This window comes from Bidens hawaiensis, unplaced genomic scaffold (genome assembly GCF_021521415.1).
Source record: "Bidens hawaiensis isolate Kalapana, Puna unplaced genomic scaffold, B.hawaiensis_p1.1 tig00012728_1, whole genome shotgun sequence".
In the NCBI taxonomy this organism is placed as follows: domain Eukaryota; kingdom Viridiplantae; phylum Streptophyta; class Magnoliopsida; order Asterales; family Asteraceae; genus Bidens; species Bidens hawaiensis.
In genome coordinates this window covers 56,662-74,516 of record NW_027492053.1, presented here as the reverse complement: position 1 = coordinate 74,516, position 17,855 = coordinate 56,662, and the positions used below count along the sequence as shown (strand labels likewise).

At 34.7% G+C, this 17,855-nt stretch overlaps 1 protein-coding gene and 1 pseudogene across 1 annotated transcript; one reads left to right on the top strand and one right to left on the bottom strand.

Moving 5' to 3' along the window:
• The first annotated feature begins 682 nt into the window (after positions 1-682).
• Positions 683-2,035, top strand: LOC143541933 (E3 ubiquitin-protein ligase PUB23 pseudogene; annotated as a pseudogene).
• Positions 2,036-5,749: 3,714 nt separating this feature from the next.
• LOC143541975 (DExH-box ATP-dependent RNA helicase DExH1-like) lies at positions 5,750-14,049 on the bottom strand. Its single transcript, XM_077034648.1, has 16 exons — positions 13,792-14,049; positions 12,869-13,014; positions 12,686-12,785; positions 12,377-12,592; positions 11,451-11,546; positions 11,080-11,355; positions 10,688-10,891; positions 10,447-10,602; positions 10,277-10,369; positions 9,884-10,098; positions 9,637-9,796; positions 8,945-9,218; positions 8,091-8,283; positions 7,813-7,999; positions 6,585-6,953; positions 5,750-6,054 (listed from the first exon to the last, which is right to left on the bottom strand). The coding sequence occupies exons 1-16, from the start codon at positions 14,047-14,049 to the stop codon at positions 5,923-5,925; spliced, it is 3,075 nt and encodes a 1,024-aa protein (XP_076890763.1). The 3' UTR covers positions 5,750-5,922.
• Positions 14,050-17,855: the final 3,806 nt, after the last annotated feature.

Genomic DNA, 17,855 nt, shown 5'->3' with positions numbered 1-17,855 from the left:
ACAATGACGTGATTTTTGTTTTAAATTTTATATAACAAAAATCATACTCATATTAAATATAAAAAAACGCTTGTTATTATGATGAATTTTTTTTAAAAAAATATCATACGAAAAAGTTATAAACGTTCTAAAATGATGGGGGTATTAACATGTGTCTTGCATGTGGAGAGAGAAAATTTGTACAATTACCTTTATACCCCTTTTCCTTTGGTCCCCACTTGACACATGTCAATTATTTATAGCTTCTCACACTTCTCATTTTTTTGTTATAATTTGTAGAATAACTTGACCCTATAACGTGTATGCTCTAAGCAATAGAGATTTTGGAAGACTTTGTGTACTTTCTATTTTTAAAATTTCTTAATCATAAGGCCCTTATTGCAAAAGTGATAGAATTGCAGGACCAAAACTGCATACATCATAATAAAGAATGTCTTGATTGATAGTTCTTGTTTTCTACTCTCCACAAACACACTTTTCCCATCTTTGTGCACTTCATTTCTCTTTAAAATGTCAAATAGATTGCGTCTTTGACTTTTTTTTAAATATATATTTCTAAACCCCTATAAGTATAAAACCAAGTCCTCTCTACTCTTGCCATTATTCACACCCAACATTCACCAATCCTTCAATAACATTTCAACATCTTCTAGGGTTTTCTTCAAATTCATTTGATTCAACAATGTGTGATATTCAAGTTCCTACCTATTTCATGTGTCCGATTTCCTTTGAGATCATGAAAGACCCCGTAACACTCTCCACGGGGATCACATATGATCGCGACAGCATCGAAAAATGGTTGTTTTCTCAAAACAAGAAAGTATGCCCCGTTTCGAAACAAGTCGTTCTTGACATTGAGCTCACCCCAAACCTTACCCTTCGTCGGTTAATCCAATCTTGGTGCATCCTTAACTCATCATCCGGTATCGAACAATGTCCTGAGCCACAACTTCCGGTCACAAAAACCGAAATTATAAAACTCCTTAAAGATTCAAAGTCTCCTCACCTTAGAGTAGAGAGTTTAAAAAGGTTAAAAACGATCGTTTGCGAGAACGATAGGAACAAACGGTTGTTGGAATCCATCGGAGCAGTTGATCATCTAGTGTTTACATTAAATAACGTAATTACTTTATCAACACATGAATACACTACTGAACAAATACGTATCACCGAGGGTGCATTGACTATTCTCTACCACCTTCAACTTTCACCCACAACTATCAAATTATCCTTATTCAAAAAGACCGAAAACTTCGTTGACACGTTGGCTCGTGTGATTCAACGTGCCAACAGCCTCGACTCACGAACATACGCCGTCCTGTTACTTAAATCCATGTTTGAAGTTTCAGAGCCCACACAAATGACGTCGTTGGACATTACATTCTTCGCGGCCCTTGTAACCATCTTTACAAGTCAAATATCTCAAAAAGCCACTAAACCAACACTAGAGCTACTCATCAATGTATGTTCATACGGCCGAAACCGGATAAAGGCAGCCAAGGTGGGCGTGGTGGCGGTGTTGATAGAAACACTACTAAACACTACTGAAAAGAGAGTGTCCGAGTTGATTATTATTCTCTTGGACAATATGTGTCAATGTGCGGAAGGACGTGCGGAATTGTTAAAACACGGTGGTGGTTTGGCGGTGGTGTCGAAGAAGATATTCCGGGTGTCTTCGTTGGCGAGTGAGAGTGCGGTGAGGATATTGTATTCGGTGGTGATGTATTCGGGTGATAGAAGTGTGGTGCATGAGATGTTGCATTTGGGGGTGGTGGGAAAGCTTTGTTTGGTGATGAATGTGGATTGTGGGAAGAAGATGAAGGAGAAAGCAAGGGAGATTTTGAAGATGCATTCTAGGGTTTGGAAGGGTTCCAATTGTATACCTTGTAATTTGGTTTCATCATATCCATAGTTGAGTGGTTTCATGGAATGTAAGGTGTTGAAAACCCTATATGTTGATGGATTTTTGTATAAATCATATACAAAGAATACTTGAAAAGGCAAAGTGTGCCCCCATTTAAAGGGGAAAATTACCGAAATAAACATGTTGATCCAAAACTTTACAAAATAGGTAAAGAGAAAAAAAAGTTCAAAATAACCGTAGCGAATAGGATTTCAACATGAGGCTCTTCGTGTTTTCCATTTAAAATGATTTGGCACCTCCCTTTATTATGACATGTATCTCAACTGGGTTACAGCATCGTAAAAACATAAATAAGCAGGCTAAGAGCATTCACATGCATTCTCATATCTCCAAACCCAAATTTACACTAAAAATCATCTCTCACATTTTCAATTAAATAATGTTTTTTATATATTTATTATTATCTTTTCACTTTCATCGACTGACAATCACTTTAAAAAAATATATTTGGTGAATAGAACTTTTCTAATATACAGAAAAGTCATTGTATTTTCTTTGTATACTACTCACAACACCTTAAACCACTCATTCAATTATAAAAACTCTTCTCGCATATTATGGTGGATAGGATGAGAATGCTCTAACACAAGGTCTTGTCTGGCAAAGCTCCAGAGGTGCCCAACAGGCCCTGCAAGGCAAGCCAACTTTACTAGCTGACTCCAAATACAACAACTAGGCTATGGCACCTAACAAAGTCGGTTGGGCTATAGCGCTGCCTAACCAGTTAGGCTGTGAAGGTGCTTGACGTTCAACACCTAGACAGAAATGGTGCGCAACTAGGTAGGCTCCTTTGGTGCCTGATTTACAGCACCTAGGCTGCAATAGTTCCTGCTCGATCGGCTCCCTTGATCTCTGACCCTTAGCGTCTATCCAAATTAAAATCGTCCTGCAATGCGACCTTAACATTATGTAACCATGAGCATTGCATTAATTGGATTAATTGGTAGTGTTGTAATAAACGATGTTAATTACCACGATGGATTATCATCTAATTTTTACCCGTACCATAATATGTTCTCACATAAAATCCTACAAAATGTTTACTTGTATAAGTTTGAAAGAAATAAAAATAAACTTTTTTTCGGAGGACTCATCGTCTCATCACACTAATTTAACATTCAACAAATAAAAATCCAAATCTTTCAACCGCCAACGGTGTCATATTCTTAGCAACTTGCGACTTTGCAGTGCTTGCATATATTTTATGTATGTTTGTATGTATGTATGTATGTATGTATGTATGCTTGCTTTATAAGAAATGCTAAAAAAACAAAAAGAAACAAGTTGCTGAATGTAGCAGTAGCACCCAAGTGGCATGGGATCTAAATTGTACGCCCAGACGAAGCATTGAACTAATTAAGGATCCTTTCAATGAAATAAATATAATATATAGATCATTTATTATTTACCAACGCATCCACCAAATTTCAATATATATATTTTCAAAACTCGGGTGCTAAAACTAACATAATGTGTGTGATACAGTTAGCTGACAACGTTGAGCATTTCCGATTCATTCTCTTTCAAGCGTTTATAAACGCGTTGCGTTGGCTATGATCACAACATATGTTCGTTTATTCTGTAAGAACTGTAGTGACTGGTTAAAAAACTGTCATTGCAAACAAAAAGCCGTTTAGAAACGAGCCATTGGAGTGTTTGAAATTTGAAAATAGTTAAAATCTAGTTGGGAGTGACGGAAATATAAAGAAACTTGTTTTGTATACCGTTGCTCCATATCAGCCCCAGTACCAACACTCGTTCTCCCATTCGGAATTCAGAAAAAATGGCCCTCCAATGGCGTTCTTTCAGTTTCCGTTACTTCAATGATGAAATGCCCTTAAACACATATTCTGAACGCATCTCCATCGTTATAATAATCCACCATTATTCTAGTCTCCTTAAATGTGAAAGACACCCTTATTTTCTTATCTTAGTGATTCGGATTATAGGGTGCTTGTTTAAGATATATTTTAATATTCTTTAATATATTTTTATATATATTTTCTTATTCACCAATCTAAAATTTGGGTTGAGTTGTGGAGATAGGTTGAGCACTTGAGCCAATTGATGTTAATTAGCCGGTTAGGTTTGAGTTTGAGTTGTTGGATTCAACCATTTGAAATAAATACATAGAAAATACCAATAATATTTATTTTCTTAGCATGCAAGTATGGTGGTATATATGCTACTTACTTCCCAACTGTTCCCATAAATAATTTGATGTATTTTTAAAAGTTTAATAAGAACCGGTCCAAGCCGGTAACAGTCAGACCTAGCTAGCTAGCCCATCTTGTTGGTCCACGCCAGTGTTGAGAGTGGGTCCAATTAAGACCGAGCTTCGTTCCTTAAAGACTGACCATGTTACCTAAAAGTTTATTGGATTCGTGACTTGGTTATAATAAAATTAATATAAACATGAAATGGCCCAAGTCCAACGGTAATTAAAAATGACATAGATGTATGTAATCAATAAAAGTTAATTCGTTATTCAAAACAATAAACACACTCAACCGTATTTTATACGTGTTAGAAAGGACTTTTTTTCTAACTGCATATTTTTTTTTATCGCTTATGATATTTGAACCCTCATCATTCAAAGCCTAGTAACGACTTGTTTATCAACCACATAGACTGAGAATAGGATGTCTAGATTTATGTAATAATAAAAATGCAAGCGTAAATCTTATTCATCTTTGAATCAACAGTTATAATGAGAATTGATAACTTTTTATTGGTTTAAAAAGACATTATCTGGAAAACCTCACTAAAGAACCCCTTCAAGAAATACCAGACGTCATAAGAACAGAGCGTAAAGATGTAAAAAAAAACAACCTAAATGTTGTTACATTTATAGCTAAATTGCTTACCGTGACAACTTCATGAAAAAAGAAACATGTTCCACATATTATCGCAATCGGCTTTGTGTGTAAGCCTAACATACTTTTGACTTTTTAAAGATTTACATACTTAACACTGTATAAAAGTAAAGTGAAAAAAAATATTGTTAATGTTAGGCTCAGGGGTGTACACAGTACACCGCTCAACACCATTTCTCTCACTTGTCACGTCTGCACCATCTCTGTTTTCCCCCTATCATTGTATTTTTCTTTAATTTAATACTAATAAGTTTAGGGAAAGTGCCTGACGAGAGGGACCACAATCACCATCTTCATGTCACGTGTAAGTTGTGACCAACAAGGGTAGGGGCGGTGTTCTAGGGGTATCATGCGCATGACTCTTTTTCACATAAGACGCCACATCATATTAAATGCCCTTATGCATGAGTTATGCATGAGGAGAGTTGGAGTATACCGGTCAGCCTTATAGTTTTTGACAAATCAAAAATTACCACTTTTTCATAATCATAAAACCAACTAGTTAATATACGCTTTTCTGTAATACATAACATAAAACAAAATTTTAACATATTATATACACTTATAATAATTTAGATACCTTAATTTTAAAATAACTAACCAATCTAAAATCTTGAAATTTATTTTCCATCCCTAAATGGATCCTATAAATAACAGTTTTCTTTCAAATCAATGACATGAAAATTATATTTTTGAGAACAATGTTCCCACACCATAACACCAATACACCATTTAAATTTAAACAAATACTGTTTAGAGAATCGGCTCTTCCTATAGACAAGGAACAAAACGAAACTCCCAAATCATCATACTCTTTATCGAATCTAGCAATCGGGTTTCTGCCAATACAAGTAACAAAAACAAATGTCTATCGATATTGAGATCCAAAATTGATTTAACAAAGAAACTAAAGAGGAACTGCTATGTGTATGTCTATATTGAGATCCAATACAAGTAACGTCTATGTGTAACACAAAATCTAGCAAATATTGTAGTTCCGTCTTTATTTAACAAAGAAACTAAAGAGGAACTGCTAATAAAGAAACCATAAATACTTGATTCATCTGTCTATCGATATTGAGATCCAAAATTGATTACAAAAACAATAACAAAAACAAATGTTTAATAACGAACATTTTGGTTGTGCAGCAACTCGACAAGAGCTGCGACAACTCCTTTACCTTCAACATTAACATCCAACTTGGGGTCTTCTATCTTCCTTTTCAATAATCTATCTACTTCCCCTCTTAGTTTCTGCAACAATCAACATTAAAGATATTATAACAAAAGAGCCATAGATTGCAGAAATAACAAAGTTGGCACATTTCTTACAAAATTACTTTATTGAATAAAGTAGCTTTGTCCCACAAAATATATTTTAATTCATAAAACATAAATCAATTTATTCAAAGAAAACTTTATCAGAAATAACAAGGTGTTATTAATCATATATGACAGTCAGACGAAAATCTTTGGAGAAAAAAGTGTTTCAGATCAACCCAATCTAGCAAGGCCCGTACCAAAACGACCCAGCCTACTCAAATCTCAATACAGTTACCATTGAAGTGTAACATGTTTAGGATCTAGCTTTAAAACGTAGCATGTTAGGTATCTATAGTTTTCGATTTGTAACATATTTGGAGTCCCAACACTCACTTTTGCTAAAAGTTCTGTTAAATTTTACATAAAAGTGTTTCACACCAATCCAACCGTATTTGACCACAAACCATTTTGACCCGTTACTCAACCCACCCCATATTGTCACATCTAACAAAATGAAGTACCTTTATCAATCCCAACACACTCTTGGAAGCAGAAAACTGAAGATACCCATCAAGCATCTCAATTCCATCTCCGTTTTTGCTTGGAATTAGATTCCCACCAAACATTAACAAAGCATAATCTGATATATTTGTGGAGTCCCGAATGTGTACGCTGCTTGTTTTCACCTTTTCACTATAAACCAAATAAGGAAGCGGGAAAATATGAACACCCGCATTCACAGATGCAGGATGAATATCAACTTTTCCTACTTCTTTCGTGTACAAAGCGGTCCGTTTTCCTCTTCGTTTGCATTGCACCACGTTTGGGTACAACCCGGCACATAGTATTGCACATACCATTTCCATGTCATCACTATATTGATTGTAAACCTGAAAACACACAAAAGAATAAAAATAAAAAATACAATTTGAAAGATACTGAGAAGTAGCAGACCAAAAGGGTGAATAAGTGTACGTATTGGGTCGACCGTTGACCAAATTTCATAGGCCTATAAACAAATTCAAGAACTGTTCAACAGAAAGTTAGTTTATGTTACATTTATTTAATAAACAATCAAACATGAACAAATGTCTCATTCATTCATTTCACTTCATTTATATTTGTGAACGTTTTCATTTAAATTTGTTTTATGTTCTCGTTTATTTAACACACGAACAAACATGAAGTCATGAACAAAAGAATTGTTCGTTTAGTTAAACAAACATACATGAATACATGTCTCATTCGTTCATTATATTTGTTTATGTTTGTTCATTTATGTCTGTTAGTTTACGCATTTTTAAGTTCAGTAGTTTACGTTCGTTTATATATTTATTAAAAAAATCGCCCATTATAACTTAGTCTAGTTTTAATAACTTTTTAGGCTCAACACATTGATCTTCATATTAATTTTAACTAATCTTAGCTCAGTTAAGTTCATTCATCTATGTTTGGTTATTTTCATTCGTGACGAGTTCGTTTATACCGTTAACGAAGGAACATAAACGAACACAAACATGATCATGTTATTAACGAACGGACATGAAAACCTCTTTTGTTTAACAGTTTGTGTCCATTTGTTTGTTTGGATTAAGTTAAATGATCGAAACATAACATGCTCCGTTCATGTTCGTTCGGTTCGTTTAAAAGCCTAGACTTATATGTGATAATATAACGCTTTGAGGGACCATTTTGACCCACTTGACCAGTTTGACCCGTTAGAAAACAAAATCTGGAATAGAAACTTACATTTGCACCCTTTGACTTATCCACAAAGCCAATATCAGATAAAAGATCAAGAAATTGAAGCCGCATGTCGCTTATCATTTTCAATGTTTGAATTGACAAGAAATTTTCCCAACAGAATGATTTTTCATTCCCGGCCCGTTTTGCTTCCTTCCACCCTTCAAATGCTTTAAGAAGGGCAATATGGTCACTGTATAAACCGCAGTACCGCACAAAATGAAACCTAATGTTCTAGAATGATAAAAGACTTGTATGATTAGATGGCTCTAGAAGATTCTGACCTGCATGAATCACCAGCAAAGAATCTTTTTGCTTCATCGGCCTCCTCTTTCCGGTTAATTGGAAGAACAAAAGGGCTGCGAGATGCAAGTGCGGCAGCGATTGTTAAAGCGGGATTAACACATTGGAAAATCGAACCCATAAGAAGCATTTTCCCAATATTGGGCTCCACTGGCAGAGTGCACAAATGGCGTCCTGTTCATGTATATAAATTTTTAAATTAATAACCAAATACATTGGTGTGGCAATTTCGACCCATTTACTAGAAATGGGTCAAAATATGGTTGTTTTTTCTCTCTAAAAAGTAAAGCAGGTTAATAAAAAATTGCTCATAAAAGAGACTACTGGAACGGGTAGATGTTTAGATTGTTAAGGCCAAATGTTATGTGCATGACACCAAAATAAACGACCCGTACCTGGTATAACTGACATAACCAAACTGAAATAACCTAACCCAACCCAAAACCGATGATTTGATTTTGAGTTTTTTTCAAAAACCAAATTTCTGGTTCGGTTTCAGCTTTGCATATACCAAAAACCAAAATAAACAACTTCTATTATTTAATTTACAGATCATGTTTTTATTTTTGAAATGTTAAGTAATTTATTAAAAAAAAGTTAATAAATGGTGGCGTAGCCAGAAAACTTCCAGCCACAACCGTGTGATAACCAACCATTAAGTTAACAATGAAAAAAATTAGGCTCAATATTTCAGGCCCAAATTCATTATTGTGGGCCATTTTTTGCCCAAAAACTTCTAGCACAAATGACATAACCTAAATAACAAAAACTGAACCCGACGAATCTACCACCACTAGTGGTGATAAATGAATATGACAAATATTGAGCATCATACCAAGTGGAGTGAGCTCTTCTGCATCATCTAGAGCTCCAATGGTTTTAAGAAGTTCAACAGCATTTTGAACTGAGAGTGCATCTGGGGGCTGAAGTGCTTTGGACAAGAAGGACGCAATGGCTCCAAGTTGCAAGCTTTTAATCTGTAAGCACAGTTCTTGCAAAGGGGTTCTAAGAATTTCAGGTAGCTGATATTGAAGCATTGCATCATGAACCATTCTTGGATATAATCTATAACACATTCCAGTTTGTACTCGACCCGCACGGCCTCGTCTCTGTCAATACCACCAGATAATAACATGAGAAACAAGAGTGACAATCTTGACACGTTTATTTTTGCTTATGAACATACACTTAACAAACACTAATTATAAGTAAACAAACAAACATAGATGAACGAATACAACTGAGCAAACACCAATTGTAAGTAAACGAGAACAACAATCTTTTGAGAGTAAAAAATTTATAGAATTAAACAAAATTAATAGTGATATTTTTATTTCATTAAACTAGACTAAAATATAACAGGCCTAACAGATTAAAATAATTATATATAAAAACAAACGAACTTAAACAAACATAAGCTAACAAACATAAACGAATTTTAATGAACGAACATTCATGAACATAAATGAACGAACAAGACATGTGAACTTCCGTTCACGTCCGTTCGGTTCGTTTATAGGTAGATACCTGATGTGCTGAAGCTTTTGATATCCATGATGGTAACAGACACGCGAGTTTGTTTAAAGCATCATAACTAGTCTCCTTTGCTTTCCCACAATCAATCACATAAACCACATCATCTATGGTTATACTACTCTCAGCAATATTAGTTGCCAAAACAATTTTCCTATAAAAAAAAGATATTTTAAGTGAATGATCTATAGTTTAATTCAAAACAATTTATAAAATAATCGTAATAGTAGGAAAGTCAAACCTCATGCCAGAAGGAGGTCGGTCAAAGATTTCACGTTGGTTGATAGTAGGCATTGAACCATGAAGAGGAAGAACAAGAAATTTTGTAGGATCACCGATAAAATTATTGGTTTTAACACTGTCAAGCAGCTTTGAAATTTCATCCCATCCTGTAAGAAATACCAGAATTGCCCCTGGACCTTCGTGACGACAGATATACTCAATAGTTGCTTCTACCTGTATAAAAGTTTAGAAGAAACAAAAGCTTCAATAAATTAAACTCATTTGGTTTATATTTGACCTGAACTGGTTCTAAACCCTAATGATTCACTAACATGTGTGCATATGTGTATGCATACATCAATATGAATATCTAACTATAAAGTATATACGCATGTAGTTGCATAACACATACAAGGCCCAAGTCTGTTTCTGCACCGGACCAAGCTTCAAGTGACTGTCTAGTACTTGCACTATAGTTTTTGTATACTGAGTTGATGTCAGCATCCTACAATACCAAAATTAGCTTGATATCAGTCGTAACACTAATAAGATAATATATATAAATATATAAATAAATAATACCTCAAATTTTTCAGTTATGGGGTCAACTTTAGTTTCCTGTTGTCTCCTCTTCCTCCTTGAATAACCCTGAAAATTATCAGCCTCGGATTTTATTGCATAACGAGTCTTCTCGAGCACATCTTCTAGAAACATCTCTTGCACAGGAAAAGTCAAACCCTGGTAGTATAAATATAACAGTTTGATCACTATTAACCAAAATAACAAATGTTATATATATTTCACAAGATGACAAGAATAGTACCGGGATATGAATAGTTGGGGCGTTTTCAAAGTATTTGGAGAACAAGTCAGCGTTGATTGTAGCACTCATTAATATCAATCGCAAATCGGGACGTTTAGGAAGAAGATCACGCAAAATAATTAAAAGAAAGTCCTCATTCATTCCTCTTTCATGGATTTCATCAACCAACAAATGACTGACACCTGCTAAACTCGGGTCTTGAACCTGAAAAAATAATTTGAGAGAACTTGTAATCAAAACCAAACAAGCTTGTTTAACTTTAACCAAACAAACGATCAAACATGAACAATTAACCAAACGTCCAGCCAGGACTTTAGATTCATTTACAAGAGAACCATATATTCATATTTGAGAAATAAAGTCATATTAACCAATAATAAAAGAAAAAATACCAGTTTTCGAAGCAACACTCCAGTTGTGCAGAACAATAATCGTGTTTGTTCGGATCGTTTTGATTCCAAACGGATCTGATAACCGACAGTCTCGCCAAGGCTTTCTCCCCTTTCATTGGATATACGAGCAGCAACAGATATTGCAGATATACGGCGGGGTTGGGTACATATAATATTGCAGTGGGACCCACGTAAAGATGATATCTCTTCCTCTAATATGAACTGAGGAAGCTGTGTAGTTTTGCCACACCCTGTTTCGCCAGAAACCACTAATACCTGTATCGTTATTTACAAAAATATAAACAACTTCAATAGATTGTTATTTTCTTGAATAATAATGGAAGCCAGCAAGTTGATAAGATCATAAGAACCTGGTTCGCAGCAACAGCTTTTAGAAACTCAGATTTCATTTTGTATGCAGGAAGCTTCTCTCTGAACGAACACATGGCCTTAACAGCATCAGATTCCTACAAGGTTGTAAAGTATTAAACACAACCAGAATGTTGAAAACACGATACAATATAGCATTAGTGATAAACTGTGAATGGGCTAATCAGATGTGTCAAATCACAATATGGGTCAGATGGGTATTCATCTCCAAGTCTAGTTTCCTTAATTGTTATTTGTGTACACAAATTATTAGTGGTAAAAATATAATTTTTGTAATTTTAACAAGAGCATTGATTATTTAGGAAAAATAAAATAAAAACATAATAAGTACCTGACTCGTTTTGACACATATTAAGAAATGTACGCTTGTAAACGAACTATATGAACACGAACAGAGCATGTTTATCTAACTTCAACCGAACAAATGATCAAACGCGAAAAATTAAACGACCACATTTTTCTTGTCCATGTTCGTCCGTTAGGCTCGTGTTTGTTTATGTTCGTTTCTTAACAGTACAAAGGAGTGGTTCACGAACGTAAATGAATGAACATGACTGAACATAGATGAACGAGCATAACTGAGCTAAAACCAGTTAAAGATAATGTGAAAAGCAATGTATTGGGCACAAGTTACTAAAACTAGACTAAGTTGTAATGACAACGAGCGTAAACAAACAAACAAGACATGTGTTCATGTATGTTCGTCTAACTAAATGAACAAAAAAAGTTGTTCATGTCCGTTTGTTTATAAAATAAACAAACTTCCCACTAAACAGTTCACGAACAGCTCATTGAACATTTGGTTCATTTACAGGCCTTAGAATGGCCCGTATCAACCTTAACCATTTTAAACCGTTACCCAACCCACCCAATCTGACCATCTTATCACCTCTACAATATAGGTTACCTTCTGCTTATCATGCTTTTCTTTTAGCTCAACACTAAGTGCCTTCTTAGCACTATCCTTCTCCATAAGTGACACGCCAGCTGTCTTGTCTGATTCTCGAGGCAACTGTTTAGCACTCTGAGCGGATGTGCCAGAAAATTTGTCAACTTTTTGTGTCCCTGATGAGCTATCTAACAGATTCTCAACTCTTCTCTCAGTTTCTGAAGACATGTGTATCTAGAAAACAAGATATACATTCATAAATAAGAATAGCATGTAATCTTGCATTAGTCAAAACACCAAATGTACACAAAATCCAACTTGTTATACCTCTTTTTGTGCAGAACCATGACGATCATCAAGATCTGCTCGGTAATTTGGTAATGGAACTTTGCTCACCACAAGTGCCTTCCCTTTATTATATGCATGGCTTTCTTTCCACAAAGAGGATATAAATACATCAATGGTGAAACAGTTTGTTGATCATTTGAAGAAAATAAATGTGGCACTTACAAATAAAAGCCTAGCTGATATGCCATATCAGAAACAGTTTGTTGATCATTTCTACTGAAGAAATGCTTTATTATCAGTTCTGTATCTCCTCCCCTCTTCATTTCCTCCATCTTTCCCCACCAGTGGTTCTTATCAAATGCCTCAACCTGAAAATCATCATTCAGAATTAGTTTTCTTAGGGCTGTAGGCAAACCAAGCGTTCGGCTAACTGTCCGTTTACTATTCGACGGGAGGTGCGTTTATGTATGTCCGTTTAATAAATGAATGGACATAAACAAGGAATTTCATTTAACTAACTAAATGAACGAAATGATCAGAGACCAAGTTCATACAATCGTGTTCTGAAAGTTCGATAATGTGTTCGTTTATGTCCGTTAATGTATGTTTGTTTATGTTTGTTCATTAAAGGTTTTTAAATATTTTTAAATGCATTTTCTAAACTTGTCATACAGATTTAAGGGAAAAAATTAACTATAAAATAAATATATATTTATATGTGAAGTTAGCCTATGGATATGAATTTTTAAAAAACACCAACACAGACTTTGTAGCTGGACCGACCGGTTGACATTTACCATTCCCGTTTAGCCAAATCAAATAAAATATTGTTTGTGTTCATGAACCGTTCACTGACAAGTTCATTTCTCTAATGAACAAACACAAACAATAAATTTTGTCCGGTTAGCTGTTTGTGAACCCTCAGCATGTCCGATAAAAGCTTAACGGATAAATATGAACAAGGCTCGGTTCAGTTAGATTCAACTTCAAATTTAGATCTCCATCAATCATTAACTAATTTTAACAAGTACAATGTATATGTTACAAGCATAAACTTATTAGCGATTAATTTGAAATATGTAAAACCCTAGGAAGGATATCAAGTTCATATATAAAACAAAAACAACGAATTAAACGAATTCAACCTCTCCTTGCATTTGCTTAAGCCGCTCAGCACGCCATACAGGGTCCCACCATCGTTGCTCGCCTCTTCCGCCGCCTCCTCCACGGCCACCGCCACCGCGACCTCCGCCGCGGTTGCCGCCGCGACGGCCGCCGCCTTGAGAATTAGGGCGGTAAGACATGGAAGCGGTTGAGAGATGAAAGGTGGTTCGGAAGTAGGAGTAGTAATGGGTAGTGATGAAATGCGGAGAAAATGAAAGCGAGCTAAAATGCACTCGCATCGCACGTATAATATAAATGGCGGTGGTGGTGTTTAGTGTGAACGTGCACGAACCATAAGAAAAAATGTAGTGTTAATGTATTTTGTTTTGTGTAACCACCAAAAAAATAATGATATGTTGATTATGAGATTTAAGAGTTTTATTGTTGATAATAGGGGTGTTCAGCATTTGAATCGGACTCGAATAACTCGAAATTTGATTCGACTCGTATTTGAATTTGAAGGTTCAAATTCGATTTTCAATCATTCGAATTCGATTCGGTTCGAATTCGATTTTAGAAATCGAATTTAGAATCGAATACGAATTTATGATTTTAAATTCGATTCGATTCAAAATTTGAATTCAAATTATACATTTTATTTTTGTTATATATATACATACTTATGAAAAGATAAGCCACATAAATCTTTTGAGTTATATAGATTAAAAATTGAAAGTTAATCACTTTGGTTAATAAATAATGTAATTGAACAATAACATTTTGAATATTTAGAATGTGATAACTTTAAATGATTTATTTATTTTATGTGTTTGTTGTAAGGCTCCGTTACCGGTGCCTCACTTTAACGTTGGATTTACTCATAAACACAGTTCTAAATATCAAAGTTAATTAAAACTTTACACGGAATACAAAACTTCAACCAATATATCACATATCCATCATTTCTTGTCTTAACAAACATTCATAGTTATTTAAAATCAAACATAGTCTTTAAAACATCATAACATTTTCTTGAGATGCCGGTATCTTCAATTCCATGCCATGTGCTTCCTCTTATACAAGCTACCTCAATCTACTCACCTGCGTGCATACTAAAAGTCAGCTACGCTGAGTGAATTCTAGTTAATCAGATAACATACATCACATCCATATACATACACATGTATCCGAAGACACATACTTTCGTCTTTTCTCACATACTTATTTACATACTTACGTACATACTTTCGTTCGTACGTATAACTTTTAAGAGCATTCTGCCCTATAGCATTCGCCGATATTATTAGGGTCGGTTCCCTGCATTCGCCGATACTATTAGGGCCGGTTCCCTTCATTCGCCGATACTATTAGGGCCGGTTCCCTTCATTCGCCGATACTATTAGGGCCGGTTCCCTTCATTCGCCGATATTGTTAAGGTCGGTTCCCTACATTTGTACTACTATAACATACCTGTCCTTTACATACATTCCTTGACAATACGTACAATCTCCGAAGAGCGTTCACATACTATCAACATATCATACTTACATTATTCATACATCATATATATTCATACATACATCATTCATATGTCAATCATACCTTTAACTACCACTTGACGGCACATGCAATATCCGAAGATCGTTCATGCACCGTCAAGCAATCATCATACATAAACCATACAAGGCATACACTTACCAACTAAGGTAAGTGTTTTAACTATCACATCGAGTATGCACACAGCCACGAAAACATAACAAGGAAGTGGGGCTAGAAACTCACCTGAACTCGGTTACGTTCTCCGTTAATCGTTATTCCCCTCTTGAGCTATGCACGACTAACTTTAGTGCTCGTTTGGATCTCGTTTAGCTTGTTAATGAACTCTAGATGTTGTATATAGCTCGTGTAATAAAGATCTAATACAAGCTAACGTCCGTTTGGTCTCAAATCTCTCTCGTCTCCCACTCGGCAGTATATGGTGTAGTGATATGTGTGTGTTTTTGAGTGTGTAGAGAATAAGATGGAAAGAAATGAAGGTTTAGGGTTTAAGAGTGGTTTAAGGGAGTATTTATACTCCTAAGGCCTATGGACCCTAAGCCCATCTTATCCATATTCCCATATTGTTTCATCTAAGTCCATGATCTTTTCCTTACTAATTATTTATTTAGGCCCAATAACCAAACGCGACTTTCTTTTATTAAATATGAAAATTTTAGGATGTTACTTTTGTACTTTTTGTTGTAGTGGTTTTGAAACTAAAATAGATTTTTTTAATTGAATTCGAATCGATTCGAATTCAAACTTCATTTACGAATCGAATCGAATCGAATTTCGAATTAGCTTTTCTGAATTCGAATCGAATTTGTCGAATTCAACTTCAAATTTTCAAAATTCGAATAATTCAATTCGAATATTCGAAATTCGATTCGTTGAACACCCATAGTTGATAAGTTGAGTTGGTCATGTTACAAACATAAATGAGAAGTCACTTCTTGAACACTTACACTAGTAACACTTATATCGCGTGGACTGATTCCCTTCATCCATACCTCCCATCCTGGCCCGTTGTTATCTTAACAACGTCGGTTAATCACACCACCTCCACTTGTAAAATGTTTTAAAACATGTGGACCTTTGGTCATGTTTTAGTACATGTTTTCATGTGAGTTAGGTGATTGGTGATGTAACATATTATGACAGTGATGTGTAAACTTTATATATGATTTTTGTTAAATTGAAAGTTAGTTGTATAGATATTTAATTTTATAAAGGTTAAAAGAGTTATGAAATAATTTTACAAGTCTTTCGCTATGTTTGTGATGTGTAAATCCAACGAAAGTAACAAGCCTTAGTTTTGGGGGGTATTATATATATAACAATTTGAAAGATTTACTTGCATTATAGATTGTACAACATGCTGTTGATATAGTACTCACCTTAATTGCTCCTAGCTGAATTCTATACACCTGCTTCCAACAATTATCTTATGAGTTTTGACCATTTGTGTTCATGCACTATTACTTTTATTCAATTTTAAATATAAAAATAAAGACTTTAATCAACTTAAACAAAACATGTATTAACTTTGATCTTTATATAGTGATTATTTTACATTTAGTTCTGGTAACTAGGTGCGACCCAATTTTCGTCTACTCGCCGTCATAACGTCCGGTATTACCGACTGGTGTTTTTTGTTTTAGTTTCGGTATAGTAATAAACATAAATGAAACCGACCCAATCCACGTCTACTCGCCTTCGTAACACCCGGACCAATTAACGTATACTCTCCGTTATTACGCCCGGTGTTACCGAAAAGTGTTTTTTGTTGTAGTTATGGTACAGTAACGAATGTAACCGAAATCGGCCCAATTCACGTCTACTCGCCTTCGTAATGCCCCGGTGAACATATGTCGATTAATTTTACATATGTTATTTTTTATATCTCGAGTACTCTAGATCACATGTTGATTAATTTTAAAGTTTGATTATAAATTTCTTTGTTACATTTATGTTTTAAGTCGTGTTAGCACTTTTAAACGTTCACGGGTTTGTTTACTTTGTCACAAACCTAAACAACAAACAAATCGAACCGTTGCGGGGGTTCAAAATTCTAGTTATGTCGCTAATAAAATAGATATTTACACATATACATTTTATAATCATAAAAATTAACTTTTATAACACATCTTATCAAATATCATAAACAAACCTCTAACTACTGACCTATAAACAAATATTCAAAATAATTATTTAGAAAATCACAAAGTGGGCAAGAGATGAACCATTGACTAACCAAATATTCTCTGTTGTTCATACATGATTAAAGAATTAAATAATCGAAGTCATAACCAAAACCGATGTCAGAAGCTTGAAAAGAATAATGATCGATAGCATAATAGGTTTAACCGTAAACCGAAGGACCCGAAATGGACGATTTTGATCAGACAAGTCTAGTCCTTGTATTATGCATGAGTTTGTTTTATGTATTATTTATGGCTATGTATCGTTAAAAATTCATGAAGTTTACAAAGTGAATCACTTTTACTTTTTATATTGTGCAAGAAATTCTATCTTGATATACTTTTCTTCATTGTATCTATTGTTG

What these genes read in the sequence shown, in the direction of transcription:
- LOC143541975 (XM_077034648.1), bottom strand. Translation starts at nt 14,049, where the DNA reads ATGCGAGTGCATTTTAGCTCGCTTTCATTTTCTCCGCATTTCATCACT. An exon ending in AAGCTGTTGCTGCGAACCAG is followed by an intron (nt 11,356 to 11,450) that starts GTTCTTATGATC and finishes ATAACGATACAG; the next exon opens with GTATTAGTGGTTTCTGGCGA. An exon ending in CAGAAACAGACTTGGGCCTT is followed by an intron (nt 10,099 to 10,276) that starts GTATGTGTTATG and finishes ACTTTTATACAG; the next exon opens with GTAGAAGCAACTATTGAGTA.